This window comes from Manis pentadactyla, chromosome X, assembly GCF_030020395.1.
Source record: "Manis pentadactyla isolate mManPen7 chromosome X, mManPen7.hap1, whole genome shotgun sequence".
NCBI classification, from domain to species: Eukaryota; Metazoa; Chordata; class Mammalia; order Pholidota; family Manidae; genus Manis; species Manis pentadactyla.
The window spans coordinates 19,412,166-19,435,237 of record NC_080038.1 but is presented as its reverse complement, the minus strand read 5'-3'; the positions used below and the strand labels follow the sequence as shown (position 1 = coordinate 19,435,237).

The window sequence follows — 23,072 nt, the reverse complement described above, 5'->3', positions numbered from 1 at the left end:
GGCCAAGAGAATTCAGAATTTTAGGCACTTAGATTTAGTTGAAGCCGAACCTACGTCCCTCCCACCCTGGAGCGCTCAGAGCTTCCCCGCAGGTTCCACTCCCTGCGACCATATGAGCGTGTCCGACCTCAGGGTGACGCCAAACTAATAGAGGCAAACTTGTGGGGAGAAGAGGGAAGCAAGTCCAGGGAGAAAGGGGAGCCTCTGAGACCTGTCCCTCGCCTCCCCCTCACAGCTAACACTTGCATCTTTCTCTGCCCTGTGGGTTTTCTAGGGAAAGCCGCTCTCCTTTGGCAGAGGTTTGTCTTTAAGGGGACTTTTTCTAGAGTTAGACGGAGATGAGAGAGGCTGGGGGAACTCTACTAACAAGAGACCGCCGGGCTCAGCGCGAAGACCAACAGCTCAAGGCGTTGGGCCACAAGAGAAAACCGAGCGCCCAAATAGCAGATGTTTGTTTGCGGCCATCACCCTGGCACCTCGGAGGCCCGTCTGGCCAAAAAATGGACAGCGATGAAGCACCACTGAGGTCAAGGCGCGATCTTGGAGGCGCGATACTGGCTTTGAAGGGTGCCAGGTCGGTCTCAATGAGGGCGTCAATGCTTCGCCTCTAGGGAACGAGGTCCTCCGGTTGGTGGAAGGGGCGCACTGCCGCCGAAGTGGCACCCACAGGCCTGACATCCCAATAAGCTAGAGTTTCGGGACACCCATAAAGGGTTAAAGGAGGAGCTGCAGGAAGAGGTTGAAGAACTTAAAAAGTTGTCAGTTAAAAAGAAAAAAAATTGTTTCGGGTGAGCTCCTGCTCCCCGCCAGCACAACCCGCACCCCCGCCTCACCCCCCAACCCGGCCGGCCTTTCCGGAATCCAGTCCGGGGTTTGAGCGGAGCCTGCAGTCCTACACAGCCCGGCCTCTGCTGGGAGCCAATCAGAGGGCGCCTCTCAGCACGTGGAGGAGAGAGACTCCAGAGCTCCGCGCCCGCCGCTCACTACACTTGTTACTGCCTGTCCGGAGCGCGGAGAGGGCGAGCTCCGGCCGCGGACAGGGCGAGAGCCGGCAGCCTGCAACCGAGAGAGGCACAGAGATCGCAATAATATCCATTATAACCAGCCACCTAAACCCACCCCCCAACACACACCCATCCATCCCATCCTCCAGGAGAGGCAGCCCGCGGCCCGCTCTCTGCGCCCAGAGAAAAAGCCCCAGCCATGAGCAATCAGTACCAGGAGGAGGGCTGCTCCGAGAGGCCCGAGTGCAAAAGTAAATCTCCAACTTTGCTGTCCTCCTACTGCATCGACAGCATCCTGGGCCGGAGAAGCCCGTGCAAAATGCGGCTGTTGGGAGCCACGCAGAACTTGCCCGCCCCGCTGGCCAACCGCGCCGACCAGGAAAAGGCCGTGCAAGGTAAGGCTGCTCCCGCTAGGCACCTGCAAAGGGCGCTGGCACTGCTTTGGATATTGGTGTTCGGGGTCAGGGGGCCTGGGGATGTCAAGTTGGAAACAGAGGAAAGAAGAGGAACAATTCCGAGGCCTGGTGCCTCAAAGAGCGGTGAACCTCTCGTCAGGGGCTCTTATCATCCTCCCTCTCTTGTTCCAGAAAAAGCTGAGGCCAAGCTTTGCTTTGGGGGCCTTTAGATTCTCGGTGTTGCTCGTTTAAATGCCCCCGTTAGTGATCTTGGGGATGTTCTTAAGAGGGGTGACAGATCAGAAACTGCAGGTGCAGGTGGACCTTCGTAACAACTTGAAGACAAGAACCCCAAAAGCTGTGAATGGGGGTCTCCAGACAGAGTGAGCCTTGGCCTTTCCTCTTTGGAAGAGTTCTTTATATGCGGTGTTTTTGCTCCCCCACCTTCTTTCTTTTTTAAATGGTAGATTACTTGTGACCTTTCAATCCCAAGCTTTGCAGAAAACATCTCTCTGGGAGTTCCCCAAATGCTCCTTACTGTATTTGAAATTATGAAATGTGCAGCTCCTGTGGGCCATTTTTTCTCTGCTATGTCATTTTTTTTTAGTAGAGTTGGGGTGTTTAAACTGTTTTATTTTTTCTAAAATTAAAAATTCCAGAACAACTGTCGTTTTCCCCTGAACCTGTTATGCTCAAGTTTTGCCTTGAGCTGACTTCAACTGCTGTCGCAGGGAAAAAATTGATTTCTTTTAAAATCCGAAAAACCAGCGGTCCAGCCGCAGCGTCAGTTAGAAGACAGGAGAGACGGCGGAGAAGGGGGCGTCTAAAATAAAACTGACTTTTTTCCTTTTCTTTTTTTAGCCTGCAGTGGCACCTGTGCCAGGCACTTCCTCGAAGGGAAGGAGCAGCCTGTGCCTGCCTGTTGCACCCCCTTCCGCCCCGACCCTAGGCCTTTCTGAACCCATTTGCTCCAGGACGATTTTCCTTTGCCTTTCTGTGCAAGGAGCCCCAGACCCCTCCCGCTGTGGGCTGTTGGGGTGCGGCCAGCGCTCAGGGCCACAGGGCCGCTCCCCCCCCACAAGGGTTGCCTGCGGGGCAGCTCCCCCTTCGCCAGCCTGGGCCCGCGTGGCAGAGCAGTGGGCAGAGGTCGTGTGCAAAGTTTTCAGGGCGATGATTTTTTTTTTAAGTTGCTAAATGTTTTCAGATTCTCCCCTGCCCCGAAATGGGAATGGGGGGGAAATGAGAGGGCAAGGGAAAAGAAAAAGAAAGGAAGAAAGGAGATGAGAAGGAGGAGGCGCACAGGAAGAGAAAGGAAGGCAAGGGGAGAGGGAAAAGATAAGGAAAGAAAGGGAGAGATGAAGGAAAGAAAAAGAGAGGTAAAGAAAAATGAAAGTTAGAGAGGTAAAGGTTAGCAGAAAGGAAAGGGAAGAGTGGGAGAGGGAAAGGAAAGAATGGAGGGACGGAGGACTAGAGGACGGGAAAAAGAAGGAAACAAGAGAAAGGGGAAAAGAGAGAGGAAGACGTAAATAAAAAGAAAAGGCAAGAAAAGTAGAGAAGGACAAAGAGGCGAAGTCTGGTGAGGTGGGGGCGGGTGGGCACCTGCGGGGCCGAGGCTCCCAGAGAGCAGGGCCGGCGGCCCCGGGGGCGGCTCTGGCCGGGACGCCTGGCCCGCCGGGGCGCTGACTGCTCTCCCTTGCCCGCAGGCTCCCCCAAGGGCAGCAGCGCCCCATTCGAGGCTGAGCTGCACCTGCCGCCCAAGCTGCGGCGCCTGTATGGCCCGGGAGGGGGCCGCCTCCTCCAGGGCGCCGCGGCGGCGGCTGCAGCGGCGGCGGCGGCGGCGGCGGCGGCCACGGCCACGGCAGGTACGCGGGGGGAGGCCCCGCCGCCGCCGCCAGCCGCGCGGCCTGGGGAGCGGCCGGACGGCCCGGGGGCCGCCGTGGCCGCCGCGGCCGCCGCCGCAGCCGCCTGGGACACGCTCAAGATCAGCCAGGCGCCGCAGGTGAGCATCAGCCGCAGCAAGTCGTACCGCGAGAACGGGGCGCCCTTCGTGCCGCCACCGCCTGCGCTGGACGAGCTGGGCGGCCCGGGGGGCGCCGCGCACCAGGACGAACGCCTCGGCGCTGCCGGCGGCCCCGCTGGTGCCCCGGCGGCGGGTGGCGGCACGGGCGCCGAGGACGACGAGGACGAGCTACTGGAGGACGAAGAGGACGACGACGAGGAAGAGGAGCTGCTGGAGGACGACGAGGAGGAGCTGCTGGAGGATGACGCCCGCGCGCTGCTCAAGGAGCCCCGGCGCTGCGCCGTGGCTGCCCCCGGAGCGGTGGCCGCCGCCGCCGCCGCCGCTGTGGCCACCGAGGGCGGGGAGCTGTCGCCCAAGGAGGAGCTGCTCCTGCACCCAGAGGACGCTGAGGGCAAGGACGGCGAGGACAGCGTGTGCCTGTCTGCGGGCAGCGACTCAGAGGAGGGGCTGCTGAAGCGCAAACAGCGGCGCTACCGCACCACGTTCACCAGCTACCAGCTGGAGGAACTGGAGAGGGCCTTCCAGAAGACGCACTATCCCGACGTCTTCACCAGGTACGCCCGAGGGGTGGCCGCGGAGGCAGCGGCTGGAGGGCGCAAGCAGGTCCCAGAAAGGAAAGGCGGGTGGGCAGGGACCCCGGGCGGGGGCAGGGACTTGGCTCCCAGACTGTACCCACGCGCGCCCTCCCAACACACGCACCCGCTGCTCACCCAAAATTTTACCCACTATCCCCAGCCCCGCCCCCCAACACACACTCAGGGATTCGAATTTAGACTGGGATGAATTCTTTCCTTCCCAAGGCCTCTGCGGTTTAATTTTTTCAAACTACAAGTTTTAGTTAGAGGAAAACAAACCGCCTCTCGGAAGGGCGCCCGATTGCGCCATTCTGGAGACGCGCGCGCCCCAGCGCACACAAGACCAGGGCCCTGGCGCTGCAGTTTCGGCCCGGCCCCCGGCGAGGCGAAGGAAGCGGTGCCTGCCCTCACAGCCAAAGCAGAGCAGGGGCTATTTTTGGCCGCTGTGTGGTGCGCTCACCACCCCAGCCTGATGCCTCAGGAGCCTGCTGGGTATCAGTTACGTCGTTTGCAGTGAAGCTGGAGTCCTTGCCTGCAGAGAAGGCCTTTAGAAAGATCTAAGTTCTGTCTCTTCAGGACTCCTGAAATAACCGAAGGAAGTCAGAGCTGGGCACTATTTGGTATCTGTATGCTTGGAGGGCACCTGAATCTTCCTCTCTCCCCCCCCACACATTTAACCCAGCATTCGTTTAATGTACGCGGGTTTACAGGGGTGATTGCTGGGAGCCTGGCAGGCAGTAGACAAAACAGCTGGGGGGATTTTTCTCTTTGGATGGGTGTCCAACCCAGGTATTCCACCTGCTCAGGCTCCACCTTCCACTTGTCCCAGTGTTTTCGTGTATGTGCCTGTGAGATGACTGGCCTCCTGCACCCTGGCTTATTCATCTGACTTGGGGCGGCTGCCGGGCTGGGGGCTGTTTTCTCCCACCCAATGGCCAAGGTCTGGGCTCAGGCAAGGAGCCAGGGTTAGGGCAAACTTTCTCCAGTGGGGAGGGAAGGAAAGATGGGTGTTAGCCTGGTGCGGGACTTGTCACGTGCAGGCAGCTCCTTAGCAGGAGACTGTGCCGCTTTTCAATATGCATTTTAGAAGCCGAAAGCTGCTCACCCGTTTGAACCGGAGGAGAAAGCCCTGCTTAGGGCTCAGGAGGCCCGAGCCAACTCTAAAGTAGGGTTGGTCTGGCAGTTAATTGCCAAACTCTCTCCTAACCAGAAACAGAAAAGAGCAGATTTGATGTGGGGTGAACGCACTAAACTTGGCCCTCCCCTCTGTCATCCAGTCCCTTCGTTATCTTTAAAAAAGAAAATTAAAAAATTAGTGTGCGCTATCAAGTAGCTAGATAGCCAACCGCTTTTTGCATTTATCACACACGTGTATTTCCAAAGAAAAAAATGTCAGTTGGCATCCGGCTCTGCCCTTCGTTAGCTGCTCCAGGGGGAACCGTTGTACGGAAAGGTGGTACAGCTCCCCTTCCGCACCCCATGCCCACCTCTTTCGGACCCAGAGGTTAGTTAGGGCCCATTGGCTCCCGCCTGAAACCAGCCAACTGTGCTTTTCGCTTTGCTTATGCTTACTGTGGAAGAGGGCAACCAAAAGCGCTTAGTGAACCGGTTTTCTCCCGGTCTTGAAGTTTCAGGTGTGGACCGGGGGGCTTGCCAGCAGTGCAGACCTGGGGAGCCCAGGCTGGAGCAGCCCCCACTCTCTCATATTAGCGAGCAGAGAGCCAATTATTCTCCGCTCACTCATATTTTCGGTAAACAGATTGTAAGCCGTTTTACAGCATCTTAATGGTTTCCTATTTGCCTTAATTGTCGCAGTAATAACTGCAATGACGGGGTAGGGTTTCAGTTAAATTGACTTCCCCTGAGATGGGCAGGGTTTGTAGTGGGCACTGGAGTCAGGAGGTGCGCAGAATTTTTGTTTAATCGAAAAATTACCCCACTGAACTCTTAACAAGCTTAACATATCTCCAGAGGGTAATGGGGAGTATGACCCAAGGGGGTGAGGGAGGGGGGAAGGCGGGGGAGAGAGAGGTGGATAGAAAGGCAGAGAGCTGTGAAGTGAGGGAGAGAGTGAAAGGAGAGAAAAAAAATTTTTTTAAGGCGATAGGAAGAAACCAAGAGGGTGAAAATATTTTTAGTTGAGGGCTGAGTTCTCCCATTCAATATTAGGACAAAACGGTATGAATACTGTGTGCGTGTGTGTGTTTCTATTCTAACTCTGGCTTAAGAGGGAGAGAGAGAATCTGAGTGCCCAGTTTTATGGACTTCTGACTCTAGAGCCACCCCTGTCACTCTTGGATATAATATGACACAACATAATATCCTATATCTGGCAATGTGTTGTATGTTTTTTTATGTTTTCCAATAGTAGGCAATGCAGTGGTGCAGGGATGGTGATGGCCCTGTGTTTGAGGATGAGGGCAGGCAGCCAGGGGAGACGTTAATGGAGGAGGCCTGCAGGGGAGGGGCGGCTGAGGGGGTTGCTGGAGCCTGCAGTGACCTCCTGTTGGTGTGTTTCTTATAGGGAGGAACTGGCCATGAGGCTGGACTTGACTGAGGCCCGAGTCCAGGTGAGCTGCACCGCAGAGAGGGAGGACAGGAGGGGAGGAGAGGTGGGTGGAGAGCGGGAGAGAGAGATGGGTTGATGGATTTGGGGAGTGTCGAGATCCCCTTTATAAAATAAAGAGAAACAGAATCAGAAAAACAGACCCAAACACACAAAAAGATACTCGAATATGAAGACCTAGGAGGTTGGAGGGGAAAGTTGTCTGGTTATGGAAGCCTTAAGGAAGGAGTCCTGGATCAGAAAAGGGGTTTCAGGGTCCCTGAGACTGCAGTTCAGGAGCCCCCCTCCCTACCCCCACCCCCAGCCCAGTAGGAAACAATCCCCGGACTGACTTCTCCTGATTGAAATAATGGGATGGAGCATGGATTTGGTTGTTAGACAAATCCGCTCAGTTCCAAGCAGGTATTTGGCTGCGATTAAGTCTCCAATCGGGCTTCATAAAAGCCCACTTAGTGCTAGAACAAACAGGGCCATTTGAAGGCAAAATGCTGTTTGATTTCCCCTCCGCCCGCACAAGGAGCTGGCTAATGCTATTTGATTTCCCATTTTTTATAGCAATGAGCCCACATTGATCTAATAGGGAGTGAGTGCAATGCTATTAAAGGTGTTTGCAGCCCCATACCAGAGTGCATTTCCGAACCCAGGCCTCATAACCAAAGAGACGATCAACACTGGGCAGCCCCAATGGCCAACAGAAAACAGATGTCCCTGCGTTAGGAGCTGAGTGAATCACTTTACAGTCAAAATCAAGCGCTGATAAAGCACAATAAATTCCATATGGCTCATTTAATACACAACAGCTTCTTGCATTAGAGGGCTAATGATGAGGCCTGTCCCCTCCTTTCTGTTGACACATTTCTCCATTGTCAAACAGAGATGTGACAGCAACTCCGCATTTTCAGCTCAGGAGAGCAAGTCGTGGGAAAGTTAAATAACTTTTAAAAAGAAGGAGAGCGCCCCCTCCCCTTCTCCACTCTCCCTATTCACTGGAGAAGATGTAATTAAGTGAATATGAATTATTAGAGTCCTTTTATTTACCTTTGGGGGGCCTCAGAGGTATTAATTCAATAATGAGGAATTGCAGGGGGACATCTTGATAATTGCGGTTGAGCCGGGAGCAACGATCCGTCTGTAAAAGGTTTCCACGTTCTTTGAGGGCATTCTGCCTCCATGGCCCCCTCCCCTCCTTTCCTCCTTTCACTGCCCTCCAGGAGTGGGATATTCTTGTCTAGACAGATTTGGATACACAAAAGCTGCCCACCCTGCCTGGTCCCATCTAGTCTTACTTTTTCAAGCTTCTGAATTTCCACACTAGACTATTTCTGCAATTCATAAATAGATTATTTGAGGGCTGTGGAATGTTATGGATGGGCCCCTTTATAGCAGAATTTTAAGTGATCAGCCAATTTAGATTCTCGATTTTTCTTGCTCTGAGTGGCTGTCTAGAAGTCAAGCCAAGCTTAGATACTAGTGCTAGTAATGACAACCCCCAGTGTGTACATTTGAAAGACATGGATGTCTTTAAAAAAATTTTAAACATATTCCTCTGGAATCATTTACATTATATTTTAATATAGCTCTGTGTAGCCCTGGAGTTTATTCTTAATTTTTAGACTTGTGTACAGGCATAAACCCAGCCCTAAAAATATTAATGCCTTCAGGGGAGAAGGAGCATATCTGAGCTTGTGGGTGTGACAAAGCAGGTCACATAAAAATAATTCCATGCTCCTTAGAGTTATTTTTAGACTATGGTAGCTGCCACATTTCAGGTAAAGGTCTCTACTGAAACTGCCTTCTATTAACAATTAGGAAGATACCTTGTGCTGAAAGCCTCCCCCAAGCCTAGAACTATCTTATTTAAATAACCTATTTAAACCACACCCCCAAAAGAAAGAAAACCTGTTAGCTCTGAAGATGTGGAAAGGCTACAGGTATCCTGCACCCTGATGTCTGTGTGTCCAGGTATTGCTGTATGCTTAGCCAGGCAGTCAGTGCCTTCCTGGGAAGAACCCCACCGTGCATAGAGCCCCAGCAGATAGTAGACTGTATACCTTGTATTTCATTTAATGGAGAACTGACCCCCGAAAATGTATGCTTGTCCATTTGGGCATTTCTTCCCTTCCTCCCAGCTCTCCCCAACCCCAGAACACAGCCTAATGCTGGTAGGTGTCAATAAGTATTTCTGGAAAAACTAAAGGAACCGCCTCCCTGATTCCCTTTTGAGTACAGAGCAGGGATTTTGCCAGCTCTTGGGTAAACCTGAAATAGGTGGAAAATATATGTGGGGGAAAAAATGGTGGAAGAAGGTATGCAGCAAAAAGCTGATATGCATTCATCTCTCTGTGGCTTCAGAGAATCTGAATACCAGCTTTCACATACCTTATACTCATTCCACATAACAGCCTAATGAGTAAAGTTTTATTATCACCATTTTACAGATTAGAAAACTGAGTTTAAGAGAGGTTTAAGAGACCTGCCAAGACGAACAGCAAGCAAATGGCAGCGCAGACATTTAAACCTTGGTTTCCACATCTCTAAACACACGGAACCACTTTACTCAAACTTGGAAAGGAGCTAGGCTAGCTGAAATACCTGCTGGAAAGGGTTTGCTTGCCCCCCATTTCCTGGTGGCTTTAAGTTTGGGCTCCTTTTCAGCGCCTATTTGGCCCCAGAGGTGTCTTTGAACAACGGGAGGCCGGTGAGGGGCGCGGTGGGCGCGGGCCGCGGTGGAGGGGAGGGCCCGCAACGAGGGGGGATAAGGCGGGGGTCGCTCCCTGAGTGCCCTCCGGGCCAGAAGCCACGCAGACCCAGGTTCTCTCCGCCTTGCAGGTCTGGTTCCAGAACCGTCGGGCGAAATGGCGCAAGCGGGAGAAGGCGGGCGCGCAGACCCATCCCCCGGGGCTGCCCTTCCCTGGGCCGCTCTCCGCCACCCACCCGCTCAGCCCCTACCTGGACGCCAGCCCCTTCCCGCCGCACCACCCTGCGCTGGACTCGGCCTGGACGGCCGCTGCCGCCGCCGCCGCCGCCGCCTTCCCGAGCCTACCTCCGCCTCCAGGCTCGGCCAGCCTGCCGCCCAGCGGGGCGCCGCTGGGCTTGAGCACTTTTCTCGGAGCCGCCGTATTCCGACACCCGGCCTTCATTAGCCCTGCGTTCGGCAGGTAACCCGCGGCCTCGGGGAGTCTGTCTGTCTGTCTGTCTCTCTCATACACACACAGCAGCTGGAGTCAGGGATAAGGCCAGGACAGGCAAGGGCTACCCTCATTTCTTCTCTTTGCCTAAACCTCAGATACTTAGCCAAAAAAAATACTCTCTAATTCTCCCTCAAAAAAAAAAATGTGTATCTTGAAGGGAATGACTTGGAACTTGAGCGGCAAAGGGGAGGGCAGTGGCAGTAACAACATGAAAATTGCGAGTGTTCAGTGAAAGCTGTAAAAGTACTATTTGAAGGCAGCAACAGCCCGGGCCATAGGTGGTAATGTGTAAACGTGTACAGGTGTAAGCTACAGAGCTGGCATGACTTTTCAAGTTTTGCAAAAATCCTTCCTCATGCCTGTCAGTCAGAGGAACACAGCCCTGGTTCCTCAGGAGCCCTGGAGCCTCCGGCCCTCTGAATGCAAAGAATTCTCTTCTTCCCCAGACGCTAACTTCCTTGTCACTCAAGTGACCCCGCTGCCAGCATACCCCCATATGTGCAACACCCGACCCTCACGGCGGCACAAGACAACGAAATAAAAGGAACAGTTCATGGTATATTATAACTCCTTTTCTTTAAATGAACAGCGAATGATGAAATATATAGTCTGTATAATCACACAGACAAAGAAACAAAGGAGGATGTATTAAGTTGGAAAGTGCAGTGAAAATAAAACTGAATGCAGCTTCAATGATCTCTCTTTGGAAGAACAAAGAAGTAATAGATTCATCTAACTGCGCAGCCACTTAACAAAAATCATCCTAGAGAAAAATTTCAAAAAAGACTGTTAAGTAAAATTGGTTTCTTGTAACAAACCAAAAAAATAAACCCTGCACTGAAGCGTAGTTAGTGACTCAGTTTACCTAGTGGAACCAGGGCAAGTTACGCCCTCTCCAGGCCACTCTATTATTCTTTCTGGGGAAAAAAAATTAAGTCCTGTGTCTCTAGTACACCCCTCCCCGCCCCCCCCCATCTCTTTTCCCTTCTGGCAACAAACGACTTGTAAAAGCCGAGAAACCACTTCTGGAGTACCGGGCTGCCAGATCTGGAGACGCTGAAAGAGCCGTGCGGTGGGGTTGGCATGAGGGGTGGAGGGCAGGCTTGGGAGGAGCAGGAAGCTCTCAGAGAGCCCTAGTGGGTTCATTTCGAATCGTGGAAAACCGGAGTTGGCCCTGCGCAGGCCTGGAGCCAGAGCCCCGGGGGGGAAGCAGCGGGGACAGGGGTTACTGCGGGTGCCTCCGTCTTCAGCTCCAGGTCCGCGCGAACTGAGAAGTGGGTGGAGGTGCCGCGCGGAGCAATCCCGGCGCCGCCCGGAGGCGGTGGCGCATACTGGGGTTCCAGGCTTGGGCGGTGCCATGCGCTGTGCGCGGGGGTCGCAGATCCGGGGTCTCTTTGGGGCAAGAGGCTGCAGGGGAGCAGGGAAGGCAGCGGGGGAAGGGTGTCGCCGCGCCTGGACGCGGGGCAGCTGGCGGATCAGAGCGGCCGGTCCAGCAAAAATCAACAGGCGGGAGGGGGAGGGCCACGGGGGGGAGGGGAACGCCCCACCTCACGGTCAAAGCTCAGGCACTGGCAGCGCAGCCTGGCGTGGGAGGGCAGCTGAGCCGGCGGGAAGGCCGACAAACAGGACCGGCTTTTCCGGGACCAAAAGAGTCCCCGGTGGAGAAGGCGCCCTAGAGGAAGTGCGATGTCCGCGGCGTAGGTCTGGATCACTTTTGATCCCACCTTCTCTCCTCTTTTTTTCTCCTTTCTCTTTCTTTCTCTTTGTCTCTCCCATTCTCTCTCCCGGCAAATAGTATTGCAGGCAGTTGGAGGTCCTGGTCTGGGAATACACCCTCTCAAGCGAAACCCGCGCGCGCGCAAAAAAAAAAGCGAAACCGTGGGGTTGTGCGCCACGGGATCTGCCTCCCGCCCGGCTTTGGCCCCTCCGGGAATATCTGGTCGCTTGGTCTCTTTTTTTTGTCTGTCGGTTCCGTGCTCTAGTAAAGCCCTCCGAGTGCTGCAGCCTCCGCCCTCACCCCACCTACTCCCCAGCCCGCGGCCCGCCCTGGGCCCGCGGCTCCGCACCCGGGCGGCCGTGCCCCTCCGCTCCCCTGGTGAGAGGGGCTGGCAAACGCTGCCAGAGGCGCCGCGCTGAGCGCCCGAGGCCGTGACCCCGCTGTTTGCTCTCCCCTGCAGGCTGTTTTCCACCATGGCCCCCCTAACCAGCGCGTCGACCGCGGCCGCGCTCCTGAGACAGCCCACGCCGGCCGTGGAGGGCGCGGTGGCGTCGGGCGCGCTGGCCGACCCAGCCACCGCGGCCGCAGACAGACGCGCCTCTAGCATAGCCGCGCTGAGGCTCAAGGCCAAGGAGCACGCCGCGCAGCTCACGCAGCTCAACATCCTGCCAGGCACCAGCACGGGCAAGGAGGTGTGCTAAAGGCTGCCCTCCACCGTCGCGCCCCGGGTGCGCCCGAAAGGTCACCTCACTCAGCACCACTCAAGACCAAATGGAAACAGAGGACCAGCACACTCCCGAGACGGCACTGAGAGAGCGCAGCCGCCTTCGCAGCAGCCTGGACGCGGGCAAGGCATCCCTCGGCGCTACCGGATGTGGCACCTCCTCGGCTGGCTGTCCACCCTACCCTGTCCCTGCCCCTGCCACTGCCAACCTCGCTCCAACTGCAATGTCCAGTCTCTCCCGTTCTTACTTTACTGAAAATCTCGGGGGGGGGGGTTCTCCCCAAGACGCCTGGTATTGAAGTTAAAATTTTTAGAAGCTCAACCTCTCTTCCTCCTGACACTTCACTTGCTTTTTTTTTTTTTTAATAGCATTTTGGCGCTCTAGGTTGATCTCCCCAGCGTGGGCCCCGGCATGTAGCCAGGGCCAGGGAAGTGAATGCGAATCTGTAAGATAGCTAATAGTGCACTTAACGGAAAGGGGCGTCTTGTTCTTGTTCTCTTCTTTATCATACAACAACCAAGGTTTTTATATCAAACCAAAGGGAAATACTCCGCTAGAATATGGACTGTTGAAGTCACCAAACTGTGATTGATTCTGTACATACCATTGTTATTAAAAAAAAAGAACAGAGCTTTGTATATTTGAAATGTTATAACGCAATTGCACTCAGCGTGGTATGGTAAAAGTTTGTCCTCCTGTAGATTCTTACTGTGTTGTAGATACGGTAGGGTTCCTAGACAAATATTTATGTACTCAAGCCCTTTATTTAACTTATTAACTGTAGAAGCTTCCGCAACCTTCACGATAAAGGCAATGGTACAGTACTTTTGTGTAATGTGTACTTGTTATCACTTTTCCTTGCTATCTAGTGGAGAAGTGTCACGCTCAAAATAAAAAAATTATATGTTTAACAAAAGGAAGTATGAATGCTTTATGTAGACGCTGAGGGGACAGTAGAACGGGGCCCCCCAGAGGCCAGGGGTGAGCTCTGCCGCCCCAGCACCTCCTGGGTTTATCTGCTCGCCCGTTTTGCTGGCAGAGGCCCCTGGTTTGAATCTGATCCTCAGAGGATCTGGGTTTCCTACAAAGGTTAGGAACGCTGCCGCGGGGCTTTCCATGAACATCTCGCCTCTCCCCCCCCATTCCCGGTCGTGTCGCAGCTGGAGCTGGGGGTCCTGGGCTATGGAGGTGGGGTGGGCTTGAGGGTGGGTAACGGTTGTACGGTAAGCGTTGTTGACAGTGGAGACAGAAACTTACAGCGAGCGGGAGTCCTGGCTCAGAAGTCGAAGGAATCTGCTCGTGGAAAGTGCCACGTAGCAAGGACGTGTGCAGTCCGAGATGACAGGTATGGCAAGAGCGAGAAGCCTTGATGCTGGCTTCAGAGGGGGCGGGTTTCCAGGTACACTAGTGGGGAGGAGGTTGTGTGTGCGTGCACGCGCGCGCGCGCGTGTGTGTGTGTGTGAGAGAGAGAGAGAGAACGCAGGAATAATGATGGAAAGGCAGCGAGGGGTACCCAAGTGGCAGATTTTAACTCGACAAATGTCATTACATCACTTATCCAGGCATCGGAAAATGTATACATTAAAAAAAAATCTAAACAACTCAGGTTTCGTGAGGAGACCCAAACAGATTTACAATCTGTAATCCCCTTGCTGCACCCCTCCCCGCGCCAGGGACCGTCGCTTCTCCCTCCTCCTGCCCGCGCCCCCTCCGGGTGACCGCTCCGCGTAAGCCTGCCCGCTCTCGGGGTGATGGGAAAGGGAAGAGAAGCTTAATTAGTTTCAATTTGCAGTAATTAGCGCGCTGGACCTTTGGGGAGAGGGGCAGGCGGCGGGGGGGGGGAGGAACGCCGCGGCGTGACTACAGCGACTCACGGAGCTGGTGCCTGCCGCCCCGCCAGGCCGCGGGCCGCTCGGTGGCCGCTAAGGGTGCGGCGCGTCCCCGGGCCGGCCCGTCGGGCTCCGCGCGCGCTCCCAGGCCGCGCCCTGAAGGAGGGGGGCGGGCCCCTCGCGCGCGGCCGGAGAGTACAAGTGTGCGCGGCCGAGGGGCAGGTGCGGGGTCGGGCAGAGGTCACCGGCAGCTCGGGATGGGCAGGCCTTTCAGCAGCTGCCGAGCTCTCAGGCCCCGGCAACCTCGGTTCACCCAGCCGGCCCAGAAATCCGGGGTCCCCCGCCCGCTGGGAACCTTGGGGAGGGCGCCCACGGGCCTCAGGGGTCAAGGCTGCTTTTCGGACTTTGGCCGTCGGGTAATCACCGCCACTCTGCCGGTCCCTGGAATCGTGACGGAGGCGCTATCAAGCAGGGGCCCGGCCTGGGCCTCGGGGAGCAGGCCGCCAACTACCTTTCTTTAGCGGTTCCCGCCACTCCTTTCTCGGGTTCAGTAGGCGCGGGAACTTCCGGTCATGCCCCCAGATCTGACTCCACAGGGTGTCCTGGGGTGAAGGCGGCTTTCCTGGGGTGGGCCGGGCTACTCAGGAGTTTGGGGTGGAGGGACAGGGGACTGCAGGAGGAGTTCACAAGAAAGGACATCTTTTTTGGTGGTCAGTATCAATTTTCCGTGGATTTTGGCTTTTTGTTTAAGTAGGGCTTTCCCCCCCCCTCCAGGCAGCCAGTTGGATGGTATACGGGCAACAGTACCATTCTTCCTGTTAATGAACTCTTTTTTAAGTCATTTTTTCTCATTTGACCCTTCCATGGAGCAGAAGCAAATTGCGTGAAATTACCTCCAAGGATTACATTTATTACTGACCAATGAGAACCCCTCGCCTTGTTTTACAAACTCTTAATCCTATGTCATTCTGATGCCGCAAACAAGCCGGGTCCTGGGCCTCCTATTCTTTCAACTTTGCCCAGCTGGAGGGACCTCATTCTGCACTTAATATTCCCCATAAATATCACACGCTAAAGACCCCCTGACTTTCAGCAAGTCCACATTAAACATGTGACATGTCATGCATGACAAACTCTGAGTATCTTTTCAAAGCAGCATTAAAAGCAAAGAAACCAATTTTCTTCTCCTTCCAAACCTCCCCAAGTGCTGAATGATGGGGATTGGAAAGAGCCACTGGAGCGTACTTAGGGGGATTTTATGAGATTTTCCAGAATGATTTAATCTTATTGTGAGCATTATTAATGAATGGCAACCCAATTTGGCCCCAATATCTGGGAACGCAGTCACAATGCTGGGAGCAGCTAACACCCCCTCAAACCCAACCTTAAGCAAACCTATTCTACCACCGAGGAGGACGTGAGGGGCCCAGGGGAGTTCAGGAGAGCCTCTGTGTTAGGGGCATGACTGTCCCCTATCATAGCCAGGGCAGAATGCCCCACCATCTGCTTTCCCAGGGCCACCCCCACAGCATCTTGGGGTGAGGGTGATTGGGAGCCAGGTCTAGGCCTCTGTTGGAAGGATGAGGGGAAGGGGTAAATTAATTTGCTACATTTTCAGCCAGACTAGCCAGATATGGATGAGGCCCCTGAAAGGAAAAGGCAAGAAGGGAGCAGTTGGTGTATTCTCAGAAGGCATCCCTAAGTGTTCTATCACCAACTACCCATGGCCTGGGCTGTGGACAGTAGTTAGGGTGGACATCTTAGGTTTGTGGTGAGGAAGCAAGAAAGTGGGTGAATTAGGGAGAGTGACTACTGAAGAGATTCGGGATAACTACGGACTTGAAACTCAGTCTTCAGCTGAAGTCTCACAGGTATCGGCCCCAGCCAGTTTCCCATTTTTTTCTATTACTACCAACTGGGGCAAACATTTGTTATTGTTGTTTTTGACTTGTATAACTAACAGACAAGGCACTTGTGGTTCTATTTTTCATATCCCTTTGAGTGCAGAGATCTTACTAGAATGGAAAAGGCGGCTGGTGTTAGGGGAAAGGAAATTATACATGCGTTAGATCAACTTGCTTTTAGAGGTAAAAAATGTGTACGTGGCACGTGTATGTGTATACACAAAAGTGAGCATGTCTGAATGAAGGGGGTCTTAAGAGGGGCCTAAAATGTTTTTTTGGAATACCGAGTTCCCCAGAGTAACTATCTGTTTAACAGGCTGGCTGGGGGCAGGGAGAAGAAAACCAGCTACCTGATAGGAAAAAGAATTTTTCAAAGGCCCAAAGTTGTTGTCCCTGGACGTTATTAACGGTCCAGTTTGAAGTATACATTTTTCCCTTTAAAGAAAAGGGAGCGATTACCAGTTATACATTAAGAAACGTCATTCAGTCATTTTTATTCATTCTCCGGAAATGTTCATAAAAGCCTGAATCATACTTCTACAAGCAGCAATTTTGTTAATCCAGGGGGTTATTACTCTGGGCCCTTATTAGGTTCTACACCACTGCCAAGCAATCCTATAACCCTCTCAAAAGAAGTTTACCTCCCTGTTATAAAACCAGTAGTGGTATTTATACTGTGCAATAATTAGTGTATTACTTGAATCCACTAACACGTTCATTTTATCTCTGCACAAAACCTCTAGTCTGCTTATAGAAAGCTTGTGCCTCCTTTGGTGCTGGTAAAGTGGTGAAAGAGTGAATTGAAGGCTGGTTGCACTTTCTCCTTTTGCCTCGCCTTAATTCCCATCTCTTTTTGCTCTCATCCAATTAGCACAGTGTATTAAGCGGTTTATCATCTCATAGTCAGCTATTGAGAGAAACAAGGCGAGCACTTTGCAATAGAACCTGCGCTCCTTTGACACCCTCAGGTACTTACATATTCCACTGTGCTATGAATAATAGAGGAAGAATGGAGCGCTAATTCCCTCATCAAAGAATGCCTTGTCTGCTGCTTTGCTCAACAACACCATTCTGATCAAAAGAAAAGCAATAAAGCTTAGCATAACAAAACGAAACCTACTTATTAGCTTAGTGGTTAAATTAATGCAGAGCCGCTGCTATTCAAAACCAAGGTTTGAAAACAGCCTCCAACAACCTGATAATGCTGCCTTCGGGATGAAGGAATTTTAATCTGAAATTTGAGGCTGGCTCAGATGAGTTAATCTATTAAACTGCTATAAGGAAGCTCCACAGCAAACTGTTCAATTAAGAAATATTTAGGTGAGCAGAGAGCGAAAGAGAGAGACGTGGTGGTGGTGGGGGTAAGGGGGTAGAGATATGGGGCGGGTGGGGGTAGGGGGTGGGGGGAAACGGGATGGAAAGGCCAGGCAGCTTTAAATTGGGGAGGCACTGAATTGAGGGTGTGGGGATTCTGACAAGAGGGTCTGGAGCCTGGTGTGTTTTTTACAAAACCTCAAAACAGGGAAATATGCTCCTGGAGTTTACATCTTTGCATCTCCTGCCAAACTAATTTGAGTGGTATGCTTGAAAAGGCCTGCGAGGTGTGTAGGTGTGTGTCAGAGGTAAGAGGTGGCGCGGGCTGGAGAAGTGGGGGCAGTAAATTCATTCCCTTTCCACATCCTCTCCCAAACTCCAATCTGTGAACTCTGATGAGCCCCCATGCCTTGGGCAACAGTCACGAGATTAACTCCATCTGCTTCCCGGACAAATTAAAATCTTACCGAGCACGTTCTTTGTAGGAGTCTCAACTTCCGGCCTCCCTTATTCCCCTTTATATGAAGGACAGTTGAGGACTCGCCAGCGGTGTTTAAGATAAACGTGTACCCTGTTGTCAGCAGACCCTACTTCATAAGTTCAACAGGAAACGTCCTTTTTAGAGGTGTGACGCTTGGAGAAGAGCAGGGTTCTTTTAGGGTACCATCTCCCAACTGGCCTGGAAAAAATTTAGCTCAGAGGTTTAGTCTAGCCCACAGCATTTAAAATTTTACTTTAAAGAACTAGTTGCCGAGGTTTAGAAGTTGAGAAACTTATTGGACTATCTGGCTTCCTGGCTTTCCTTGAAAGCTGTACCACGTGGCCACCCTGGGCTCCATCCCTCCCAGCATCACTGAGCAGTCACTTCCCCCCTTTGGATAGGACATGCCCACTGGGGCTCACCACAGTCCCTGCCCCTCCCTAGTGTCAACCTGCTTTGTTTCATCTCTTTGCTTTTAGCTCTCCAGCTTAAGACCCATGCCAGGAAGCCCGTGCTGACAGATGGGTGGGCTCTGCCTTACATTCCTCCATTGGCCCTACCCACTGCACAGCAAGGAGTAGGAACCTTTCACAGACAAAAGTGAGTATGCCGTGTTCCAACCTTCCAACAGAGATCCACTGGAATTCTTAAAAGTTGTGATTTCAACTTTATATAAAATTCTGGACTCCTTAGGTGCTTCCCAGAAAAGCCTCTTAACTAACCTGGAGTTACAGATCTGTGTAAGAAAACATCAATCCTTGCATTAGCTCTTCCCAGGGACCGTACTGAGAAATGTCTGACTTTCTAGAGAGATGATTCCTGCCCTCACAGTAATTACAATTCAGATGCGGAGACAAAAAACAGGGCAGTAAGAATTTATTTGATTTCTTGATGACCAAGTTCAGGATAACTCTCTGCTTCTATTTACCATAATCCAAGTCCCAGAAATCAAGGAAAACACGCCTTCTCTTCAGAAAGCAAAGTGGGGGCATGGGATCCAGAAGCACACGTAGAGAATCACCTCTATAACCTTACACGGTAACAAGAAGGAAAAATCCCACTAATCCTCTCATTTCCCTTAACAACCGGAGTGCAGAGCCTGAGGTACCAAGGCAGTAATTAACTGACAGGGCCCTAAACCCAGTGTTTCAACTTAGAACCTGAGTATACAAGACAGAGGAGAAAGTTGCAGGAGAGAAAAGAGAAGGCAAAGTGAAAGAAAAGGTGGCACCGTCTCCATTGCTGTAACAAACGTCTGTGGCCGGGGCCCATGCTGTGTGACCTTTCTCTTGTGGGGTGACTTTCTCCCAGGAGACACAGGCCTTGCTCTGCAAAGAGACACTACCAGGCTCTTGGCTTAGCTCTCTGATTGTGCAAGTCAGCAAAGCGCATGAGAAACCACACTTCATCTCTTCAAAGACCTGAAGTCCACAGAAATTGTCTTGAATGACACTCAGAACATCTGGACATTTATCACTTGACATCTCTGAGCTGAGTTCTCATGGGGCTGAGGTCTGGGAAAGGGGGATGCCTCCAGTCATCCCTTACTCCTGGCCAGGGCTCCAGTCAACTTTTCTACCTTTGATAAGGATTCACTGCAACTGGTTTTCCTTTAGAAAACTTTATTGAGTAAAAGAGGCACAACGTATTTTTTTTATAAAGACATATAGGCAGATATCTTTAGAAATACAGCACAGTTGAACAAAGGGAAATATATTTTGGAAGTATAATCTTACCAATAAGGTAAGAAAGGAATGACTGCTATTGAAGTATGTTTGGCTTCGGGCAAAGAGGGTACCATTCTGAAGAAATGGTGTCTGAAGAAAGATAGCACCAAGCAATCAACTATCACTCCCCGCAATTTTTTTCTGTATACCATACAACAATCCTTGTCCCAACTCCTATATATTTTTAAGGAAATGTTATAGGACATGGAATTAGTTTAAATGAACTTTCCTACTGTGTAATTCTTTACATTGATTTCCTACTTAAGTTTAAAAAGAAAAAAAAGACTGTGAGTGTAAAATATCTGCCCAGTGTGCATGTGTGTGTTGGACTTTGGAGCAATTCAATAAACAAGTAAGCTCTGTTTAATCTATTTAGTAAGTGGCAAGACTTTTAAATCTCCTCCCTAGGCTACCTATATAAAAGACAAGCCTGAAAAGGACAGCCACTCCTGGAGCCAGCAGCTGGGAAGCCTTTGGGTTCAGACTGGATTTAATTGGCGTGTGAAAAGGCAAAATGTTAGTGCTCCTACCAAGCTCCAGAAACCTCTTTCTGGCGGCACCTCTGTTGAAGGCCTTGGGGCAAAGCCTGGGGTCACTTGCATTCCAGCTACTCTCAGTTATTTTCTCTTCCCTCACCAACCCCTCCCCTGGAAATCCTGTCCCTTGGGAGGCAGCTAGCTCTTCAGGTGCTTTGCAAAGGGCCACAGGGTCGTGTTGCATTCAACAGAACGCAGTATCCTGTAACGGGAAGGCTGTTTTGATGGCCTCTGGTGCTGGACAGGTTAAGTATTTTTGCAGTTGCCCTCAGTAATGTCCCTCCCAAGCCACATGCACACAAACACGAGATGCAGTCCCAAAGGAAAAGCGATGCCAGAGAAGCAGGCACGCCACTGTGGAGATGGTAGAGGAGCTGCCGAAGCTGCAATCCTCCATTCAGCCAGCCTGCCTTGTCCACAGCTGGATCCCCTCAGGGCCGCACAGCGCAGTCGGCGAAGAGTTTGCGGAGGTTCACTTCGGAGTAGCCACTTTGGGACAAGAACTGCTCTGCTGTGTTCTTGAGTTTTTTGTAGTCCTGAAGAACTTTGGGGGTAAGAAACTGCTTCTTCAATTTATCTAAAAAGAAATAAAAATAAAAGGATTACAAGTCTCAGAGGTAGCTTCTTAAAGACCATTCAGTATTCGCCAAACACTAGTGAAGGGGGTTCGGATTCCATTTGCAGCTCCCAGTCTCAGACGTCCTCATGGTCCTGCTGCTGGTCTACCTCTGGGGCCAGTCCCATTCAGAGGGGCCCGAGACCTCCAGATTCCTCTTCCTTTCCCCTGCCCAACACTTCTCAGCACCTAGCCGACTCGGCAGACCCACAGGGGGCCACCCTGCACTGACGCGACCGCAGGTGCAGCCCATGTGCAGCAGAGGAGGTGAACTCCACTCCCGGCCACCATGTCTGCAGTGCTGTTGAGCATGCGCGCGCAGTTGCATGCAAAATAGGGATGTGGCAGGAAATACTTTGTCTCAAATGAAGTCAGAGCCTCCCAGCACAAACTCCCCGGTCATCTGGACCTAGTCGGCTTCTTCTAGTCCCTCCGGTCAGTGTCTCTCTTCTACGTGAAACCTCCTCTGCTGAAAAGGCCAGGGGTAGGCTGTCTGGAAGGCACCTGTCCATTGGCAAGATTCCTTTTTCTTCTTTGTCCACACTGTGTATCTGTCAACTTCGGGTATGTAGTGGCCCTTCCTCTGCGTCCTGCTCTGTCCACCCATCTGTCCCGAGAAGGGCACTACCAGCCAGAGAGACCCTTCCTCCCCTTACTGGAGCCTGCTACTTCTACATTCATTTCTTTTAAAGGAGCAGTAGGGCCGCAGCACCCAGGTCTGGTCTCTAGGGGACCAGGGTGATCCCTGGGAGAGCTAGCCCTGCACAGGATGGCTAAGATGAGCACAGGTTTTGGTCAAAGCTGCTTGAGAATGCTGAGAAGTTTCACTTTTAAAAAAAAATCCCCATTCTGTGGCTAAGGAAACAGGGAGGTTAAGTCCCTTGCCAGAGATCACGTAGCTGGTAATCCGGGATGTAGAAACGCAAGCCTAGGTAGCCAGAACCCCCAGGCCCACACTTGGAGGGCAGGCTCACTTCTGCACCCCCTCTCCCTGTACCCTATATCACTGCCCCCAGACGCTGGCCTGCACCACGGGGCCTGGGGGTTGCAAGGCTGCCCAGTGCCCCAGAACCGGAACCGGAAAGCACCGGGGAGCAAACACGGAAGGGAGCGTTCATCAACTACAGAAAGAAAAACCCCACTGAGATAGCAGAGCAACACTGAAGTCTACAAAATACCCGGAAAACCAGCCACTGGCTCTTAAGATTTTTGTTCCTTAGCTACACATTCGCATTTGTTCTCCACAGCCTTTTCTAAATTACGTCAATTGCCTTTCAAAAAACAACAACACAAAGTTTTGTATAGAGGATTTAAATGCCCAAAGGCGGAAAAAGAGAGGCAGAAGAGAGAGGGGGTGGGGGGACGCATCGTTAAGGGACTATAGAAAGACACTTTGAAAGTTCTAATTATCAGAGTCTGGGAATACACAACAATGGCCCCAACCAGCGGTGGCTGCCTCCGGCAGGGCAGGCCAAGCAGGCGGCGCCCTGCCTGTGAATGACAGAAACGTACAGACCGCGCTGGGAGGAAGGGAGAGGCCACAGCTCCTGATGTGTTTACCTCCTCTGCTGATGGGATATTGACTTTTCCCACCAGGTTGGTTAGAAAGGGGACTATTTACGCTGCCACACAGCAGAGTTAGAATGACAACCAGCATCACTCTGTGCTCTTCTTCATAAAAGACAACTGTGACCGCCAGCATATCCCATAGCCGGTCAATAAGGCCTAGGCACCATTCCAGGCCATTTAGAGATGCAGATAAAAGCTCCCACTTGCTTCTCCAATCAGAATTTAATCAATAATGTATAGAATGTCTTCTAGGAAACAACTGCACGAGCAGTCACAGGCCGTGGTGGGGGAGGTACCTAGAGGTGTGGGTCGGGGGGGAAGAAGGGCTGACTCCTTCCTCATGATTGTCGTGTCTGTCCGTCCCCCCAACACATTGGCACCCAAGCCACCCATGTTAAGCTTCACACAGAATGTCACCTTGTTTCCTTTAATGCTCTTTGCCCACTACTTTAGAACTCAAGCAAAAATACTGGTGCTAAATGGTGGAAACCAATTAAGGTGGCAGGTAAGACCCAATTCCTTCTCCCTATCCTGGTTTGGAGAGGCTGGTAAAGAGGCCACGGCCATAGGTGCTGCAGGTCAGACACCGGAGCACAACTGTTGAAAGAATCCAAGAGGCCATTTGGCAAGAAGCAGGAATGATCTGGGTCACCTCACCCCAGGCCACAGAGATGCCACTGGCCATGGCTGTTGCCCTCTCAACAACCACCACAAAAAAAATCCAAACTTTGTCGAGATAGGGAAGGAAATACTTGTGCTACACAAGGTGCATCAACAAATAAACTCCAATGGACTGATCTGTATCACTGGAAATCACTCATCTTAACACACCAGTGAAGCAAATCTACTTTTCCTGGGGATAACATTTCAGGAACATGTATCTACAGCTTGCTTACTCACTCT

The 23,072-nt window shown here is 52.1% G+C and overlaps 2 protein-coding genes across 4 annotated transcripts in view; one reads left to right on the top strand and one right to left on the bottom strand.

Moving 5' to 3' along the window:
- The first annotated feature begins 987 nt into the window (after positions 1-987).
- ARX (aristaless related homeobox) overlaps positions 988-23,072 on the top strand; it is a 49,433-nt gene continuing 27,348 nt past the window's right edge. Inside the window, exons 1-6 of one of the 3 annotated variants that reach the window (XR_008995300.1) lie at positions 988-1,399; positions 3,103-3,973; positions 6,519-6,564; positions 9,390-9,718; positions 10,198-10,818; positions 11,929-12,029. Coding sequence is in view for 1 of the 3 variants with exons in the window: in XM_036912784.2 (XP_036768679.1) it covers positions 1,204-1,399; positions 3,103-3,973; positions 6,519-6,564; positions 9,390-9,718; positions 11,929-12,169 (1,683 nt within the window). In the remaining 2 variants the exon portion in view is untranslated. Of the gene's footprint in view, positions 1,400-3,102; positions 3,974-6,518; positions 6,565-9,389; positions 9,719-10,197; positions 10,819-11,928; positions 12,824-23,072 lie in introns of those variants that run through there. The other 2 variants (XM_036912784.2, XR_008995299.1) reach the window with 2 other exon arrangements.
- The window catches only part of POLA1 (DNA polymerase alpha 1, catalytic subunit), a 288,452-nt gene continuing 284,706 nt past the window's right edge, over positions 19,327-23,072 (bottom strand). Inside the window, exon 37 of the mRNA XM_036912786.2 lies at positions 19,327-20,561. Coding sequence (XP_036768681.2) covers positions 20,416-20,561 — 146 coding nt within the window. The 3' untranslated portion in view covers positions 19,327-20,415. The remainder of the gene's footprint in view (positions 20,562-23,072) is intronic.